General features: G+C 41.4%; 1 protein-coding gene across 6 annotated transcripts in view; it reads left to right on the top strand.

Moving 5' to 3' along the window:
* The first annotated feature begins 15,181 nt into the window (after positions 1 to 15,181).
* LOC106877924 (putative methyltransferase-like protein 24) overlaps positions 15,182 to 16,693 on the top strand; it is an 86,612-nt gene continuing 85,100 nt past the window's right edge. For 2 of the 6 annotated variants that reach the window (XM_089357785.1, XM_089357790.1), the window contains exon 1: positions 15,214 to 15,560. In XM_089357785.1, the coding sequence (XP_089213911.1) occupies positions 15,456 to 15,560 (105 nt within the window). In that variant the 5' untranslated portion in view covers positions 15,214 to 15,455. Of the gene's footprint in view, positions 15,561 to 16,693 lie in introns of all 6 variants that reach the window. The other 4 variants (XM_089357781.1, XM_089357787.1, XM_089357784.1 and 1 more) reach the window with 4 other exon arrangements.

The following is a 16,693-nucleotide window of genomic DNA, read 5'->3' as shown; positions in this document are numbered from 1 at the left end:
TAACAATTTCACCTTAATATCAGAGAATGTGTGACAATCAGTATGTAACACTACAAAGTTCATACAAAGCTTTATACTTTAAATATATTTTATCATCAAAGAATGTATATATGCATTTTAATACTCAAACTGTTTTTTAACATTTTTTATTATTCTCAAAACCTTTTGATAATCTTTTTCTAAAAAAGTGAAACCGGTTAAGTAAATAAATATTAAAAAAAAATAAGTGCATTTTCAAACCTTCTTTCATATATATATATATATATAGTGTAGTATATTGCCACCTAAGTGTGGCTGACCCCTAGGGGTGGATGTTACTGTTGCTTTTAGCCCCAGGAGGACATCTCCTCCAGCTGGCTTATCGACACACGACTGTGTCCTGTTTGCCAAGGGAGTTATCCCTCTCACCACGGCCAGCAGCACGAACGTATCCGGAGTTCAGGGTTATTTCCCTTCGTCGGCGTTCGACAGCCGATGACCTTTCGGCTGTCGAACGCCGACGAAGGGAAATAACCCTGAAATCCGGATACGTTCGTGCTGCTGGCCGTGGTGAGAGGGATAACTCCCTTGGCAAACAGGACACAGTCGTGTGTCGATAAGCCAGCTGGAGGAGATGTCCTCCTGGGGCTAAAAGCAACAGTAACATCCACCCCTAGGGGTCAGCCACACTTAGGTGGCAATATACTACACTTTATCGTGCAGTTACTGTTAATACTTCATTTAGAGAATTAACATATATATATATATATATATATATATATATATATATATATAAGTATATATAAGTATATATATATATATTTATATAGTGAGAGAGTTAGGGGTTGGGGGTTCAACCCACTAAGGGATAGTATCTATCCAGTATACTGCTGGGAGGGTACCCAATTATTGCTACACTAGTGCTATACTAGGTGCAATCAATGGGAGCGGGTAAAAGTGGAGGTTTTACCCAAAATTTGTGTAACAATTAGAAAATGGAGGATAATATGCTGAACCCAACTACTTGCAGACGGTGTATACCGTTGAATTCATTAATTTAATTCATAGCAAAAGTGACAAAAAGGAAGAAAAGAAAAAGAAAGAAAGAACCAAAGCACAGGTGTCCATGGCAGACTATGTTATTTTGCCAACATGGTTTACATATATAAGTACAAAGTACATAAGAAATTAGAAGATGAACAGAAGTTTAATCTTACAGCTGTTTCGGCCTAGTTTTAGCAAGCCCCATTCTATCCGAATATTCCTTTCCGGAGTGATTATCGGATGACATTTTGAAATGGGGTTACATGCCCGAACCTCTAGGCCTCTTCAGAGATTCACAAAGGGTTACATACAAATGTAGAGCAAGAGGTAAAAACAGAGGTTTTTAGAAATAGCAGTCAACATGAAACGATTCGTATCCAATTAACTAAAAGCTTGGCTTGTTTACGCTTTTCCCTCCGGTTTTTTGTTCTATGTGTGCCATAAATATCGCCATCCACTTTAGAGAAAATTTGTAGTTTGGAATCAGTAGTTCTTTGACTGCTATTTCTAAATTTTCAGTATGTTGGAGAAGCAACTCAATTGCTAATCCCTGTATATTTATAATGATAAATAGTCTTACCGATAAAGGTTTTTTTCATACTGAACTACTTGGCAGAATTGTTAATTATTAATTTTATTATTAATTGACGATTCTCTGCCCTTATTCTTGTATATTTATATTTGATATCTCTAAGTTAGATGGCTAAACCGTAATCCAGTTTCGACACGGAACTTTTTTTCATACGGGACTATTTGTGACGCACATGGAATAGATTTCTTTGAGGTGAGGTGCCTGAACTCGCTAGCCGATGAATTCGTAAGTGCCTTTCTTATCGTTGATTTTTGGTGTCGCATGGCCAAAGATTACCGTGAATTTTTTTAGAGACACTTTCAAATTTATCAGAATATTGAGGCTGAAGATTGGAATAGTGAAATTTCTATTCACTTAACCATGAAACGATTCGTATCCAATTAACTAAAAGCTTGGCTTGTTTACGCTTTTCCCTCCGGTTTTTTGTTCTATGTGTGCCATAAATATCGCCATCCACTTTAGAGAAAATTTGTAGTTTGGAATCAGTAGTTCTTTGACTGCTATTTCTAAATTTTCAGTATGTTGGAGAAGCAACTCAATTGCTAATCCCTGTATATTTATATATATATATATATATATATATATATATATATATATATATATATATATATATATACAATAGTACCTCGATTTTCGAACGATTCTGATCACGAATGAATCGTGCTATATATATCTGTAGAAAAGACATATTATAAATGTGGCAACATTTCAAATCCAAGTGGGAGAGAGAATACATAAAAATCCAAATGTGAGGAAGAATAACATAAGTCCATCTTGACATAGCCGAGTCTATCAGGCTAGTAATTGATTCTAGACAAAAGTTTTAACTGTCTCAGATTTTATTGTTTTTTATCTAGTGGTGATAGCATAAGGGACAATTACTTCTAAAGAGAGGGAAGGTGTAAGCAGTATGCATGGAGAAGGCTATAAAATGTATTAGAATCTAAGGGTTTCACTGGTCATAGTAGTATCAGGTCATTTTACTACTATTCAAAGTGTTGAGGAATTAATGTTGAGGAATTACAACCCTAGGTATATGGGTCAAATAGGTTTTTTTCTTTTAGTCTGAATAGAGTAACAGTATAGTGGTACATACTCTATGGAGACGAGTTGCGGGAAAGCGCGCCTCACAAACGGCGACCACATCTGTTCACCGTCGTCTACGTAGAGCCGGAGATGTCGCAGTCTCAGCGCGTGTCTGTGCATCATCAACCACAGCATGCTCAGCCCTCCTTTTGACGAGTGTTGGCAGCAAACGGATCACCTGACCATCGGAACGCTTTCCTTCCACAAGAAGCGGAAGAGAATTCGTTCCAGTTTGGTGATAGTAGGGTTGGGACAAGGCACGACGGACAGACGGTAGTAGATGACGGACGCGATGTACGTGTTCGCCACCTCCGCTCGCCCTTTTAGGGATAGTTTTCTCTCGGCTCATTGCCGGGAGAGAGTCGCCACCCTACTCGTTATCTCGTCCCATTTTCTTCTACGTTTGGAGGTCCGGACCAAACCAGACCCCGAGCAACTCGACCGGAGGCGCTGCTGGACGGCATGGGCTTGCTTCTCCAGGTGCCGAGCTGCAAGCCCACTGACTTTTCCCGGTTGATTTTAGCTCCTGTTACCGCTTCGTAGTCTTTCAGTGTTTCGCCGACACGCTTGATGTGCTCTTGGCTAGACACTATGACGGTGACGTCGTCCGCGTATGCGGACACGCTCGTACCGCATCCCAATTCTCGCGGGATGCCCCTCAGCGTCGCCAGCTTCCACAGTAATGGCTCGAGAGTCAATACGTACAGAAGCGACGAGAGGTGGCATCCCTGACGGACCGAACGTGCAATGTCGAAAGGTCTCGATAGATGCCCATTCACGCGAACAACCGAACGGATGCCTCTGTACATGGCAGCTATCCAGTGGCGGAAGACGGGACCGAAACCAGCCGCTATGAGTACAGCCTCCAAATATCGATGGTCTACCCTATCGAAAGCTTTCGATCGATCCAAATTTATCAGGGCCCCACCCATACCAGGTTCCTTAACTACCCTGTCTATGATGTAGTGCATCAGGTGGAAGTTGTTATGGATGCTCCGGCCCGGCACGGCGCACGTTTGCGCCTTGTCAACCAGTTTCTCGATGACAAGCGCCAACCTCTTGGCTAACACCTTGAGCAGAGTGATGGGCCTAAAGTTATCTATTACGTCCCTTTATTTGGATCTTTCTTCAGCAGCGTTACGGCTCCTCGGCTCGCAAAACCGGAGATGCTCCCGTTTTGCTGCCAGTTGCAGTACACTGCTGTCAAGACGTTTCCAAACAAGTCTGGCATACAACTGTAAAGCTCGTAGGGCAGACCATCCAGACCCAGCGATTTGCCCCTCGAGCATTTTTCCATCGCGTCCTGCACTTCCGCCGCCGTGGTGGCCCCTTCGCAGCACTTTGCCTGTCTTGTCGAAAGTCGTGGCAGGCTGTGCAGGTAGGCACTGAAGCCCACCCTGCGTTGTCGCTCGCCACTCGTCCCGAACAGTCGGGCAAAATGCTGTTGAAAAGCCTCACACATTTTACTTGGCTCGAGTAGTTCGCGCCCTTGTTCATCTACCAGAGACCGAATGGTGGATTTGTTGTCCTTAGATAGATAGATAGTCAGACAGAGAGAAAGGTGGGTAGAGTAAAAGAGAGAGAGAGAAGGGGTATTCATTTTCCTATCCACCACTTTTCATTGTATTGAAATGGTTTTTTGGGAAGTTAAGGAAAGAAAGAAAACAAAAAGAAAAAGAAACAATAGAGAATAAGAAATTAAAAAATGTAAATAATAAAAAATATTTTAGAAAGGACAGGGAAATATTTTTTATTATTGAGTTTCTTTTTATTTCTTATTCTCTATTTTTTCTTTTTTCTTTTTTTTTTCATTCTTTTCTTACCATCCCAAAAAACCATTTCAAAACAATGGTGTAAGTAGTAAACAAGTTTTTACTTTTATTTATTTATTTATTTGTTTTTTTGACAATCCTTAAAAAGACCATTTCAATACAATGAAAAGTTGTGGATAGGAAAATGAATGGACTTTTTCTCTCTCTTTTACCATACCCACCTATCTATCTATCTATCTATCTATCTATCTATCTATCTATCTATCTATCTATCTATCTATCTATCTATCTATCCATCTATCTATCTATCTGGCAGCAGAACGGGAGCATTCCCGGTTTTGTGAGCCGAGGAGCGGTAACGCTGCTGAAGAAAGATCCAAACAAGGGGGACGCCATAGATAACTTTAGGCCCATCACTCTGCTCAATGCAGACATGAAAATTTTGGCCAAGGTGTTAGCCAAGCGGTTGGCGCTTGTCATCGAGAAACTGGTCGGCACGGAGCAGACGTGCGCCGTGCCGGGCCGGAGCATCCATGACAACCTCCATCTGATGCGCTACATCATAGAGAGGGTAGTTAAGGAACCTGGCATGGGTGGGGCCCTGATCAATTTGGATCAATCCAAAGCTTTCGATAGGGTAGACCATCGATACTTGGAGGCCGTCCTCGAAGCGGCCGGCTTCGGTCCCGTTTTCCGCGGCTGGATGGCTGCCTTGTACACAGGCATCCGTTCGGTTGTTCGCGTCAATGGACGTCTATCGAGACCTTTCGACATTGCACGTTCGGTTCGTCAGGGATGCCCCCTGTCGCCGCTCCTGTACGTATTGACTCTCGAGCCACTACTGCGGAAGCTGGCGACGCTGAGGGGCATCCCGCGAGAACTGGGGTGCGGGACGAGCGTGTCGGCATACGCGGACGACGTCACCGTCATAACGTCTAGCAACGAGCACATCGAGCTTGTCGGCGAGACGCTGAAAGACTACGAAGCGGTAACGGGAGCGAAAATCAACCGGGATAAGTTGGTGGGTTTGCTGCTCGGCACCTGGAGAAGCAAGCCCATACCGTCCGGCAGCGCCTCAGTAGTGGGACGCTGGACGGACGGTCCGGTCAAGTTGCTCAGAGTCTGGTTCGGTCCGGACCTGCAAACGGAGAAGAACTGGGACGAGATAACGAGTAGGTTGGCCACTCTCTGCCGGCAATGGTCCGAGAGGAAGCTGTCCCTAAAGGGTCGGGCGGAGGTGGCGAGCGCGTACATCGCGTCCGTCATCGAATACTGCCTGACCGTCGTGCCTTGTCCCGATCGCGCCATCACCGAAATGGAGCGCATCCTCTTCCGCTTTTTGTGGAAAGGAAGCGTTCGGATGGTGAGGCGATCCGTTTGTTGCCAACACCCGCTGAAAGGAGGGCTGGGCATGCCGTGGTTGATGATGCGCAGACATGCGCTGAGACTGCGACATCTCCGGCTCTACGTAGACGACGGTGAGCAGGTGTGGTCGCCGTTTGTGCAACTCGCTTTCCCGCAGCTCGTCTCCATGACCGAGCTGCAGTCGTGGATCAAAAAGAGGCCGAGGAATGGCGAATGGCACCGTGAGTGTCGCGTTGCTCTGCAACAACTTTGCCGTCCCGGGTCGACCTTGAGCGGTTGCATCACAACGAAGTCATTCTATAGCGGATTAGTGGAGGGCAGGTACGACGACGATCTCGGGGCGAACCTGGGCGTCGACGAGGAATACCTGACCCGCCTGTTCAGGACGACTTTCGGGCCGGGACCTATGGACAACTTCCAGAGATCCCTGGCCTGGCAGTGTTACCGAGAGGCGCTACCCGTTCGGGATAAGCTCTATAGACACGGCTCGCGAAATGCGGGGCCGACCTGCCCGAGATGCGGTCAGAGCGATGAAACCGTTCTGCACGCACTCGTGCAGTGTCCAACCATTTCGGAGCTGTGGGCTTATGTCGAACGACTGCTGTCGCGTGTGGGACGAGTCGGTTTATCAACCGAGTCTATCGTCAATATCGTCACGCCTCCTTCCTTTAAACGGGAAGAAAGAGCTGTATTTATCGTACTTGTGGCTATGGCGAAAGAATGCATCTGGTGGACGCGTCTGAAAGGATTAGAGACAAATACTTTCCTCTCTGGTCAATCTCTCATCAACTTTTTCAAGTATCACTTGAAAAGGAAGGTGAGAGTAGAGAGGCAAGTGTTGTCTAGCAAATGTTTCGAAAAAAGATGGATACATGTAGCAAGAATGGCACGTATAAATGACGAAGCCACCTTGACCATGATTCTATAAAACGTTTTAAAATTTTGTAAACAGAGAGTTACTTACGTTTCTTGCATAAATAAAAGAAATTTTATTTAACAAACTGTGACACTAAGGACCGAGGTTACCGTGGTCTTTTCGTAGGTTTTTTCTTTCCATGGATAACCTCCCCATTTATTGGGAATTTTCTGTATTATTTCGTATTTTTTGTAAATACCCCAAATGTTTTGCGATGTTTTTGTTTTTTCATCGTTGTCCCCACTTTTGTTTTTTTTCTGCTTTGTTTTCGCCCCCCTCGAAAAGAAAAAAACTCTACATTTGTATTTTGTCCCCTCTGTGTTGAGCTCTGTGTGGCTAATAAAGAAACCTATCTATCTATCTATCTATCTATCTATCTATCTATCTATCTATCTATCTATCTATCTATCTATTTATCTATCTATCTAATCTGCCAAACATGGGTGGTGGTGGTACCGCGGTGCTTTATCGGAAGAGTCTGAACCTAAAAGTAAGGCCAATATTCCTAGACCCGGAGGGTAGGTTGGTTGTCTTGGACGTCGATGGCACAAACGGGTGTGCTTTCCGTCTGGTGGCAGTGTATGCACCGTCCTTAACGGGTCGGGCGGATCTCTTTAGACGTCTAGAGGTTTTCCTGGGAACGTCACGAGCTATACTGTTAGTAGGGGACTGGAACGCTACCTTGGACACGCATATAGACTATGTGGGAGTGGATAGGAGTAGAAGGGGATGTAAGTGCCTCAAAGACCTGCTCAGACGTTTCCATTTGTCTGACAGGTTCCGACTCGACCATCCGAACGTGCCAACGTGGACTTGGACAAACCGCGTCGGATCGTCGAGATCGTATCTAGATAGAGTTCTATGTAGGACAGCGGATAGAGATAGTGTAGGATGTCCACAATTTAAAATAGTCAGCTACACAAATCACAAGTTTGTGACGTGTACGCTCGACTTAGATAAGACACATAGGCAGGGTCCCGGTTACTGGAAACTGAACGCTTCGCTCTTAGCGCGGCAGGTTTACAGGAACCGGATTAGCGAATTAATTAAGAGGGCGTTAACAGGAGCCATCGTTAACAACCGCTGGTGGTTTGCCCTGAAAATGGCAATTAAATCGGAATCTATTAGGTTTAGTAAAGAACTAGCGATAGATCGAAATAGAGTAGAGGGAGACTTAGTTAAGAAACTAGAAGAGGCACTTACAACTGGCAGCGCAACCAACGTTTTGGCTGCGAGGATGGCCCTCGACCAACACCTCAACGCCAAACACGAAGGTTGCGTCGTCAGAGCTAAAATGCTCGACTGTTCGGTGCGAGCGGTGGGTCGGAACGCAGGATGGACTTCACTGCCTACCTGACCGGCCTGCCGCGGCTCTCGGCGGGAGAGGCAGAGTGTTGTGAGGGTCCCATCACAGCTGCTGAAGTAAGGGATGCTATGGCGGGCTGCGCGAGGGATAAGTCGCCTGGATTGGATGGTCTACCCTACGAGCTGTATTGTCAAATGCCAGACTTGTTTGGCGACCTCTTGGCATCAGTCTACTGCAACTGGCAACAAAACGGGAGAATTCCCGGTTTCGTGAGCCGAGGTGCAGTGACATTGCTGAAGAAAGACCCAAACAAGGGGAATTTTATAGATAATTTCAGGCCCATCACTCTGCTCAACGTAGATTTGAAAATTTTGGCCAAAGTAATGGCCGAGAGGTTGGCGCTTGTCATCGATAAACTGGTCGACAAGGCGCAAACATGCGCCGTGCCGGGCAGAAGCATCCATGACAACCTCCACCTCATGCGCTACATCATGGACAGGGTAGTTAAGGATCCTGGCATGGGTGGGGCGCTGATCAATTTAGATCAATCTAAAGCCTTCGATAGGGTCGACCATCGATACCTGGCGGCCGTCCTCAGGGCAGCTGGCTTTGGTCCCGTCTTCCGCGGTTGGATCGCTGCCTTGTATAGCGGCATCCGATCGGTAATTCGGGTAAACGGTCACCTGTCAAAACCGTTCGATATCACGCGTTCGGGCCGTCAGGGATGTCCCCTGTCGGCGCTTCTGTATGTATTGACGCTCGAACCACTTCTGCGGAAGCTGGTGACACTGAGGGGTATCCCACGAGAGCTGGGTTGCGGGACGAGCGTGTCTGCATATGCGGACGATGTCACCGTCATAGTGTCGAGCGAAAAGCACGTCGAGATGCTAGGCGAGACACTTAAAGAATACGAAACGGTGACAGGAGCAACAATTAACCCGGAAAAGTCAGTGGGTTTGTTACTCGGCACCTGGAGAAGCAAGCCCATACCGTCCAACAGTGACTCCGTAGTGGGATGCTGGACGGACGGACCGGTTAAACTGCTCGGGGTCTGGTTCAGTCCGGACCTCCAAATGGATAAGGACTGGGACGAGATCACCAGTAGAGTGATCAAACTCAGCCAAACATGGGCTGAGAGAAAGTTATCTCTAAAATGCCGGGCGGAGGTGGCTAATGTGTTTATCGCATCAGTCATCGATTACCGCCTGACCGTCGTGCCTTGTCCCGATGCCACCATCACGAAACTAGAACGCATACTTTTCCGCTTTCTGTGGAAGGGTGGCGTTCCGATGGTGAGGCGATCCATTTGCTGTCAACAACCGTTACATGGAGGACTGGGGATGCCGTGGTTAATGATGCGCAGACATGCGCTGAGACTGCGGCATCTCTGGAACTTCATTGACGACGGTGAACAGGTGTGGGCGCCGTTTGTGAGGCACGCCTTCCCGCAGCTCGTCTCACTCACCGAACTGAAAACATGGATCAGGAAGAGACCGAAACTGGGCGATTGGCACCGCGAGTGTCACCAAGCTCTACAACAGCTCTGCCGTCCGGGATCAAACTTGTGCAACTTCCAAACGACCAATGCGTTCTATAGAGGACTAGTGGAGGGGAGGTCTGACGACACTCTCGGGGCAAACCTGGGTGTCTACGAGAAATTCCTAACCCGCCTTTTTAAGACGACGTTCGGGCCGGGGCCTATGGATAATTTCCAGAGATCCCTGGCTTGGCAATGCTATCGAGACGCACTACCAGTTCGAAAGAAGATCTACAGACACGGTTCGAAAACCACCGGACCGACCTGCCCGAGATGCGGTCAGAGCGACGAAACCGCTCTGCACGCACTCGTGCAGTGTCCAGATATTTCAGAGCTGTGGACCTTCGTCGAACGGCTGTTGTCGCGTGTGGGACGAGCCCACTTATCAGCCGAGTCTATCGTGAATATTGTTCCGCCACCTTCCTTTAAACGGGAAGGAAAACGGTTTTTGTAACACTGATAGCTATGGCAAAAGAATGCGTGTGGTGGACGCGTTTGAAAGGTCTACAAACAAACACTTTCCTCTCTGGTCAGTCCCTCGTCAACTTTTTCAAGTACCACTTGAAAAGGCGGATGAGGATAGAGAGGAAAGTGTTGTCGAATGAAAGTTTCAATAAAAAATGGGTAAATGTGGCAAGAATGGTAAGAATGAAAGACGACACCATTTTAAGCATAGACTTGTAACAAAAAGAGACAAAAAGAGAGTAGGTACTTACTTTCATGTACCTTAAAAAAAAAAAAAAGCCTGAGGTGACCGTGGTCTTTTCCGTAGGCTTTTCTCTCCACGGATAAACCTAATCTGTTCCCCGTTTTTTACATTGACTGTGATACACGATCCCTATTGATCGCCCCCCCCCCCCCCCAACGCTTTTTTTTTGTCTTCCCGCGATCCCTTTTGATCGAAATCCCCACCTGTTTTTTCCGCGATCCCTTTTGATCGAAATTATCCCCACCCCCCAAGAAAAGCTCTACTTTGTAATTCGTCCATTTTCTGTATTTAGCCCTGTGTGGCTATAATAAAAAGATATCTATCTATCTATCTATCTATCTGTCTGTCTATCTGTCTATTCATCTTCCATTGTCTCCAAAGCCTCACCCACCAAAAACAAAGCAAAAACAATGTTCTCTTATAAACAAAATCCACCCCCAAAACATCTGTTTTATATAAATAAGCAAGATATCTGTATATTCACAGAATTGTATTTGACAAGTTCGAAAGACGAACGAAAGCGCTATATATGTAAATAAAGATATAATAATAAAAAAAGGTTTTCAAAAATTCTGACGACTTTTTTTTCAATATATATATATATATATATATATATATACATACATCCTTTTTTTCTATCCTTGTTTTTCTCCCTGTTTCTTTCTGTGTTCCTTTCTGTGGAAGAGCGTAAGCTCGAAACGTTAAATACTTTTTCACTTCCCGAGCGTTATACTAATACATCTGATTGTTTTCTACACCACCTATCTTCGTCTTTTGTTTTTTGTGAAACTACATAATACGCAGAATTGTCGCATTAATACATTAGGGTATTTTGAGGGAGATTTGGCTGCTATTTCTACCAGGTCTACCTACCACGTAGAAGTCTGAACTTAATTTTCATTCACAGATTTGCATTTCAAAAATTTAAGATAAACTTTTTCATAAATCAACTATGTATGTGTGTGTACCTTAAAAGACGTGATTAGACAGCAGTCCAATAGAATAGTTCTCAGAAACAGACTACGTACAAATTCTTTCTTCACAACTCCTGAAGCTGTTTTCTGCGAAGATATTTTGGAAAGATTTCCGCCCCTTCTAATTTTCTCCCAAATTTGTTTATTAAAAAATTTTTTTTTTGCCAAAAATCCCCGTTTTCGGATACGGAGGTTCGGGAAAATTGCCAAAAATCGGCATTGTAAAATCCCCCCCCACCCCACCAACTTCTTCAATTTTGACTTTTTTCCCCAACACTAGCCCTAAAACCCTAATCCTAACCCTAAAACCGTAACCGTAATTACAGAAATGTTTTGAAATTTTTGTCTGAATCATAATGTCCGGATTTTCCCGCATTTTTGCAAGAAAAAACACAAAATTCTTAAAAAAAAAATTTTATAAAGATTTTTGGAAATTTTTTTTCAGAATCATAATTTCCGCATTTTCCCGCATATTTTTAAAAATAAAATTCTGAAAGAAGTTCAAAATGAAGGAAATTGGTGGGGGTGGGGAAATTTAGAAATGTCGATTTTTGCCAATTTTTTTACAGATACGTATTCCCCGTAGCCGAAAAGGGTGGGGGGAGGTTTCTGCCGAAAAAAAATTCAAGAAAGAGTGGGGTTTTTTTGGGCCGAGGGGGGGGGAGCCGTTTTCTGACACTGGGGAGGGGAGGAAACTTTCATACAGCTGGAAGCTCCAATCTAAATAAGGGATCCGAAAAGATAAGGTTGACAAACGCTGTTATTGATTATGCCTAACTGAAAACGATCACAGCTACATCATCCAAACAGACCGGGTGAAACCGGGCTTAGCTGCTAATCTATACAGTGGGGGAAGTAAATATTCGTACATGTCAAAATTCTTTATTTATTTAATTTCTAATGAACATAAATGTTTAGGGGTTAAAAAGTATTCGTACAGAATAGGTTTATGAGTTTCTATGCCACAAAATACTGTTAAAATAATTTTTCTTTTACTAGAACTTTCTCGTTTGTTCCAATAACCTTATCAGTGGTCATTTTTAAGTGTCAAAACACTAGCTTCTTCATTCAGCACTGAGACAACATAAAGTAGTGTCGTAATAATGGCGAAAAGTAAAGAACTCACAAATTCAGTGAAAAACTAATTATTGAACAGTGGAAAGCAGGTAAAAGTTACAGGAAAATATCAGAGACCCTTTGTATTCCATTTTCTACCATTTCTTCATTTATTCAAAGATATAAAATATCGGGAACTGTTGGAAACAGAATAAGATCCGGTGCACCACGCAATATTTCCCCTAGATCTTTAAGAAAAATGAAGTGAAGTATCGAAAAAACGCAATGATCACAAGAAAAGAGTTGCAAGAAGATTTGTTAGCTTCAGGGACTAGTGTTACACTATGAACAATCAGCAATGAACTTCATGGGAATGAACTGAAGTCTTGCTCTCCTAGAAAAACTCCACTGTTGACTAAAAGGCATAGAGATGCCCGTTTAAAATTTGTTTATGAACATAAAGATAAATTTGATACATTCTGGGAAAATGTTCTTTGGACAGACGAGTCAAAAATTGAATTGTTTGGACGAAATTCGCGTAGCCATGTTTGGATGAAAGATGGTACCACCTATTCGCCGAAAAACACAATTCCTACTGTAAAGTTTGGAGGTGGCAACATCATTGTGTAGGGGTGTTTCTCTGCAAATGGCACTTGCAATTTACATGTGATAGATGGTAGAATGAATGCAGCGATGTACCAAAATATTTTGAACAATAATTTATGGGACTCTGTAGAAAAGCTCCAGCTTTGTAAGGGGTTGGTTTTACAACAGGATAACGACCCTAAGCACACGGCGAAGTCTACCAAAAATGGATTGTCAATCACAATATAAAATTATTAGAATGGCCAAGCCAGTCACCTGACTTGAACCCCATTGAAAATTTGTGGCGTTATATGAAAATTAAAACTCATTCAAGAGCCCCAATGTGCATTCCAGATTTGAAAAAAATTTGGCAAGAAGAATGGGGAAAAATTCCTAAAGAAACATGCGAGTCATTGATTAAGAACTACAAGAAGAGATTGGTTGAAGTGGAACTGAATAATGGTTATGCTACGAAGGATTAAATCAGAATTATCAGTTATTTATATTCTGTACGAATACTCTTTTCACCCCTAAATATTTATATTTGTATATAAATTCATTAGTTACTATAATTTATTAGTTTCTTTTGCATATTCTTAGTTCATGTATGTGCATACAAATATAGTATTGGTATATCCCATTTATGTTCATTAGAAATGAAATAAATAAAGAATTTTAACATGTACGAATATTTATTCCCCCCCCCCCCCCACTGTATATATATATATATATATATATATTAATGATTAATAAATTATAGGATGGCAAAGAAAATTTTAGAAATTTTATTTACCACCAGTGGTCTAGCGAGAGTAAAAACAGTCAATAGACTATGTATTATTCATTAGATATGCAGAGACGCCTATAATAGGACATCTACTCGCTAGAAATAGCAGCAAAAATACTACATACCACAAAAGTTAGGGATAATTTCGAAAGGAAATGAAAAATAAAAACTTTTACTGGTAAAAGTTTTTATTTTTCATTTCCTTTCGAAATTATCCCTAACTTTTGTGGTATGTAGTATTTTTGCTGCTATTTCTAGCGAGTAGATGTCCTATTATAGGCGTCTCTGCATTTCTAATGAATATATATATATATATATATATATATATATATATATGCTTCTAATATAGGATAGAATTTTTCCCCTAAAAAATTTCATTAAAGTTGCTAGCATATAAAAATACCTTCAAAGGTGAAAATTATAAAGAATTATAAACAAGGGCAAAAGAAAAAAGATTTCTATGCTAAAAGCCGATATATATATATATATATATATATATATAAATACAAACACACACACACACACACACACACACACACACACACACACATATATATATATATAATTATGTGTATTTCTTCTATCTTAATGAATAAAAATTCTTCTGATAGAATAAATGGGTTAATAGAAACCAATGTAGCAAAGAACACAAAATAACCGTGGTTTAGTTCCTGTTTTTAAGGCAGGAACTCCTTGAAATATTGGGTATTTGAGTATATTTAAGAATTTAAGGAATGGAGAAAACGCATGTTATAATTGCATACTTTATTCTTACATATGTTTCAAAGGATTACAACCTGTGTGATCCATAGGGATCTTTGATATTAAAATTGTAACCTTCTCATCAGGGAAAGCATGGGAATCATCTTAAACGTAAGACATTATGACCGATTATCGGTCATAATGTCTTACGTTTAAAATGATTCCCATGCTTTCCCTGATGAGAAGGTTACAATTTTAATATCAAAGATCCCTATGGATCACACAGGTTGTAATCCTTTGAAACATATGTAAGAATAAAGTATGCAATTATAACATGCGTTTTCTCCATTCCTTAAATTCTTATATATATATATATATATATATATATATATATATATCACTTGTGAAGGTTATCGCAACTGAACCAAGAATCATATTCTATAGAAATTCTAGCCACCACTGATTTGTTACGATATTTCGTAATGAAGACAACAATGGCAGTCTTAGACGAAAAATGGGAAATGTGTGTATAATCCATATCTCTGGAGTTACCATCAAAAATTTTCATCTTCGATCGTATACATATATGTATATATATATGACAGGCTTCTTTCAATTTCCGCTACGAAGTCCATCCCCAATACACTTGTCTAAGGTGCAACGCTGTGGAACTGAACCAAGAATCATATTGTTAGAAAGCAAACTTCATACAACACCCACTCAGTCCGATAAGCTTATTTAAATAGTAGTCGAACGAGACATATGATTTCCATATAAATAAATAAATAAATAAATAAGTAAATGAATAAATGCATATCCTCTTACTGCTTTACCTTTACGTGTACGCAGATGACAATAAAACTATTTTAAATCGCAGAAAAATAAGAGAAACATTTAAAGTGGAATAACAGAAAATCTGAAAATATATTAGTACTAATTTTATATATCAGAAAGCGTAAATTATTCCCAACACGGTAAAATCCAGACGGTAAAGTCCAGCAAACCATATCAACGTTATAAATCTCAGTACTTTCCTGATCATAAAATGGCTGGATTTACAAAACAAACCTGTTTTATAGTTTGTTTTCTGATTGTAGCTCTCTGTTGTATCTATTTTAGCGTATTAAGGATTTGTCCTGTAAATTTCCAGGTAAGTAAAACTTTTTAAATAGCCATTTTACCAACGTATTTGTGCGCTTATTATTTTTTCAGTAAAGTTACAGTGAAATGTAATTAATTCTTTATTACAGACACACACACACACACGCACATATTTATCTATGCAAGTATGCATATACACACAAACTCATAAACACAGTCACGCACACACACAGAGACTCGTCCGCGCATACGCTCACACTCACACACACACGCACACACGCACACACACCCACACACACACACACACACACACACACACACACACACACACACACACACACACACACACACACACACACACACACAGTGGCTGATTGGGTCTACCATAAGTCAAAGTTGGCCCACACGTAACTACAATGCTCTCTTGTTATGAGGAAAAAATAAAGTTTACAAAAATTACATAAATGAAAATAAAAAAGAGGCATTAAAAGCTTTTGCGCAAAAATTGTACATTTTTCACTCATATCAGTATACATGTACTGTGCATATTACTGACAGAATACAGTAATATGAAATGGAAATATTTAAATGAACATGTTGGTGAAGAATATAGTTTATCTATTTCCTTTTACATGCTTTAAACTTCGAAGCAACGCAGGGTAATTAGGCTAGTATATGTATATGTATATGTATATGTATATGTATATATATATATATATATATATATAAAATCAAACAATAAGCAACACGGATTTCAAAAGTGATTGCAGTACGCACGTTTCATGCTACTTCAATTTATTTAAGTAATGTGAGCATTACCTTAAATGCAATATGAAGAGCAATCTTCAGCTGCACGAAAAAATGCAGAAAAAAGACATATTACAAATGTGGCAACATATTAAAACCAAGTGGGAGAGAGCATACATAAAATCCAAATGTGAGGAAGAATATATAAGTCCATCTTGACATAGCAGGGTCTATCAGGCTAGTAATTGATTCTAGACAAAAGTTTTAACTGTCTCAGAATTCTATTGTTTCTTATCTAGTGGTGATAGCAAAGGGACAATTACTTCTAAAGAGAGGGAAGGTGTAAGCAGTATGCATGGACAAGGCTATAAAAGTATTAGAATCTAGAGGTTTCACTGGTCATAGTAGTATCAGGTCATTTTATTACTATCAAAA

This window comes from Octopus bimaculoides, chromosome 9 (assembly GCF_046866305.1).
Source record: "Octopus bimaculoides isolate indiv1 chromosome 9, ASM4686630v1, whole genome shotgun sequence".
Classification (NCBI taxonomy): domain Eukaryota; kingdom Metazoa; phylum Mollusca; class Cephalopoda; order Octopoda; family Octopodidae; genus Octopus; species Octopus bimaculoides.
This window is presented reverse-complemented; position numbering and strand designations above follow the sequence as displayed.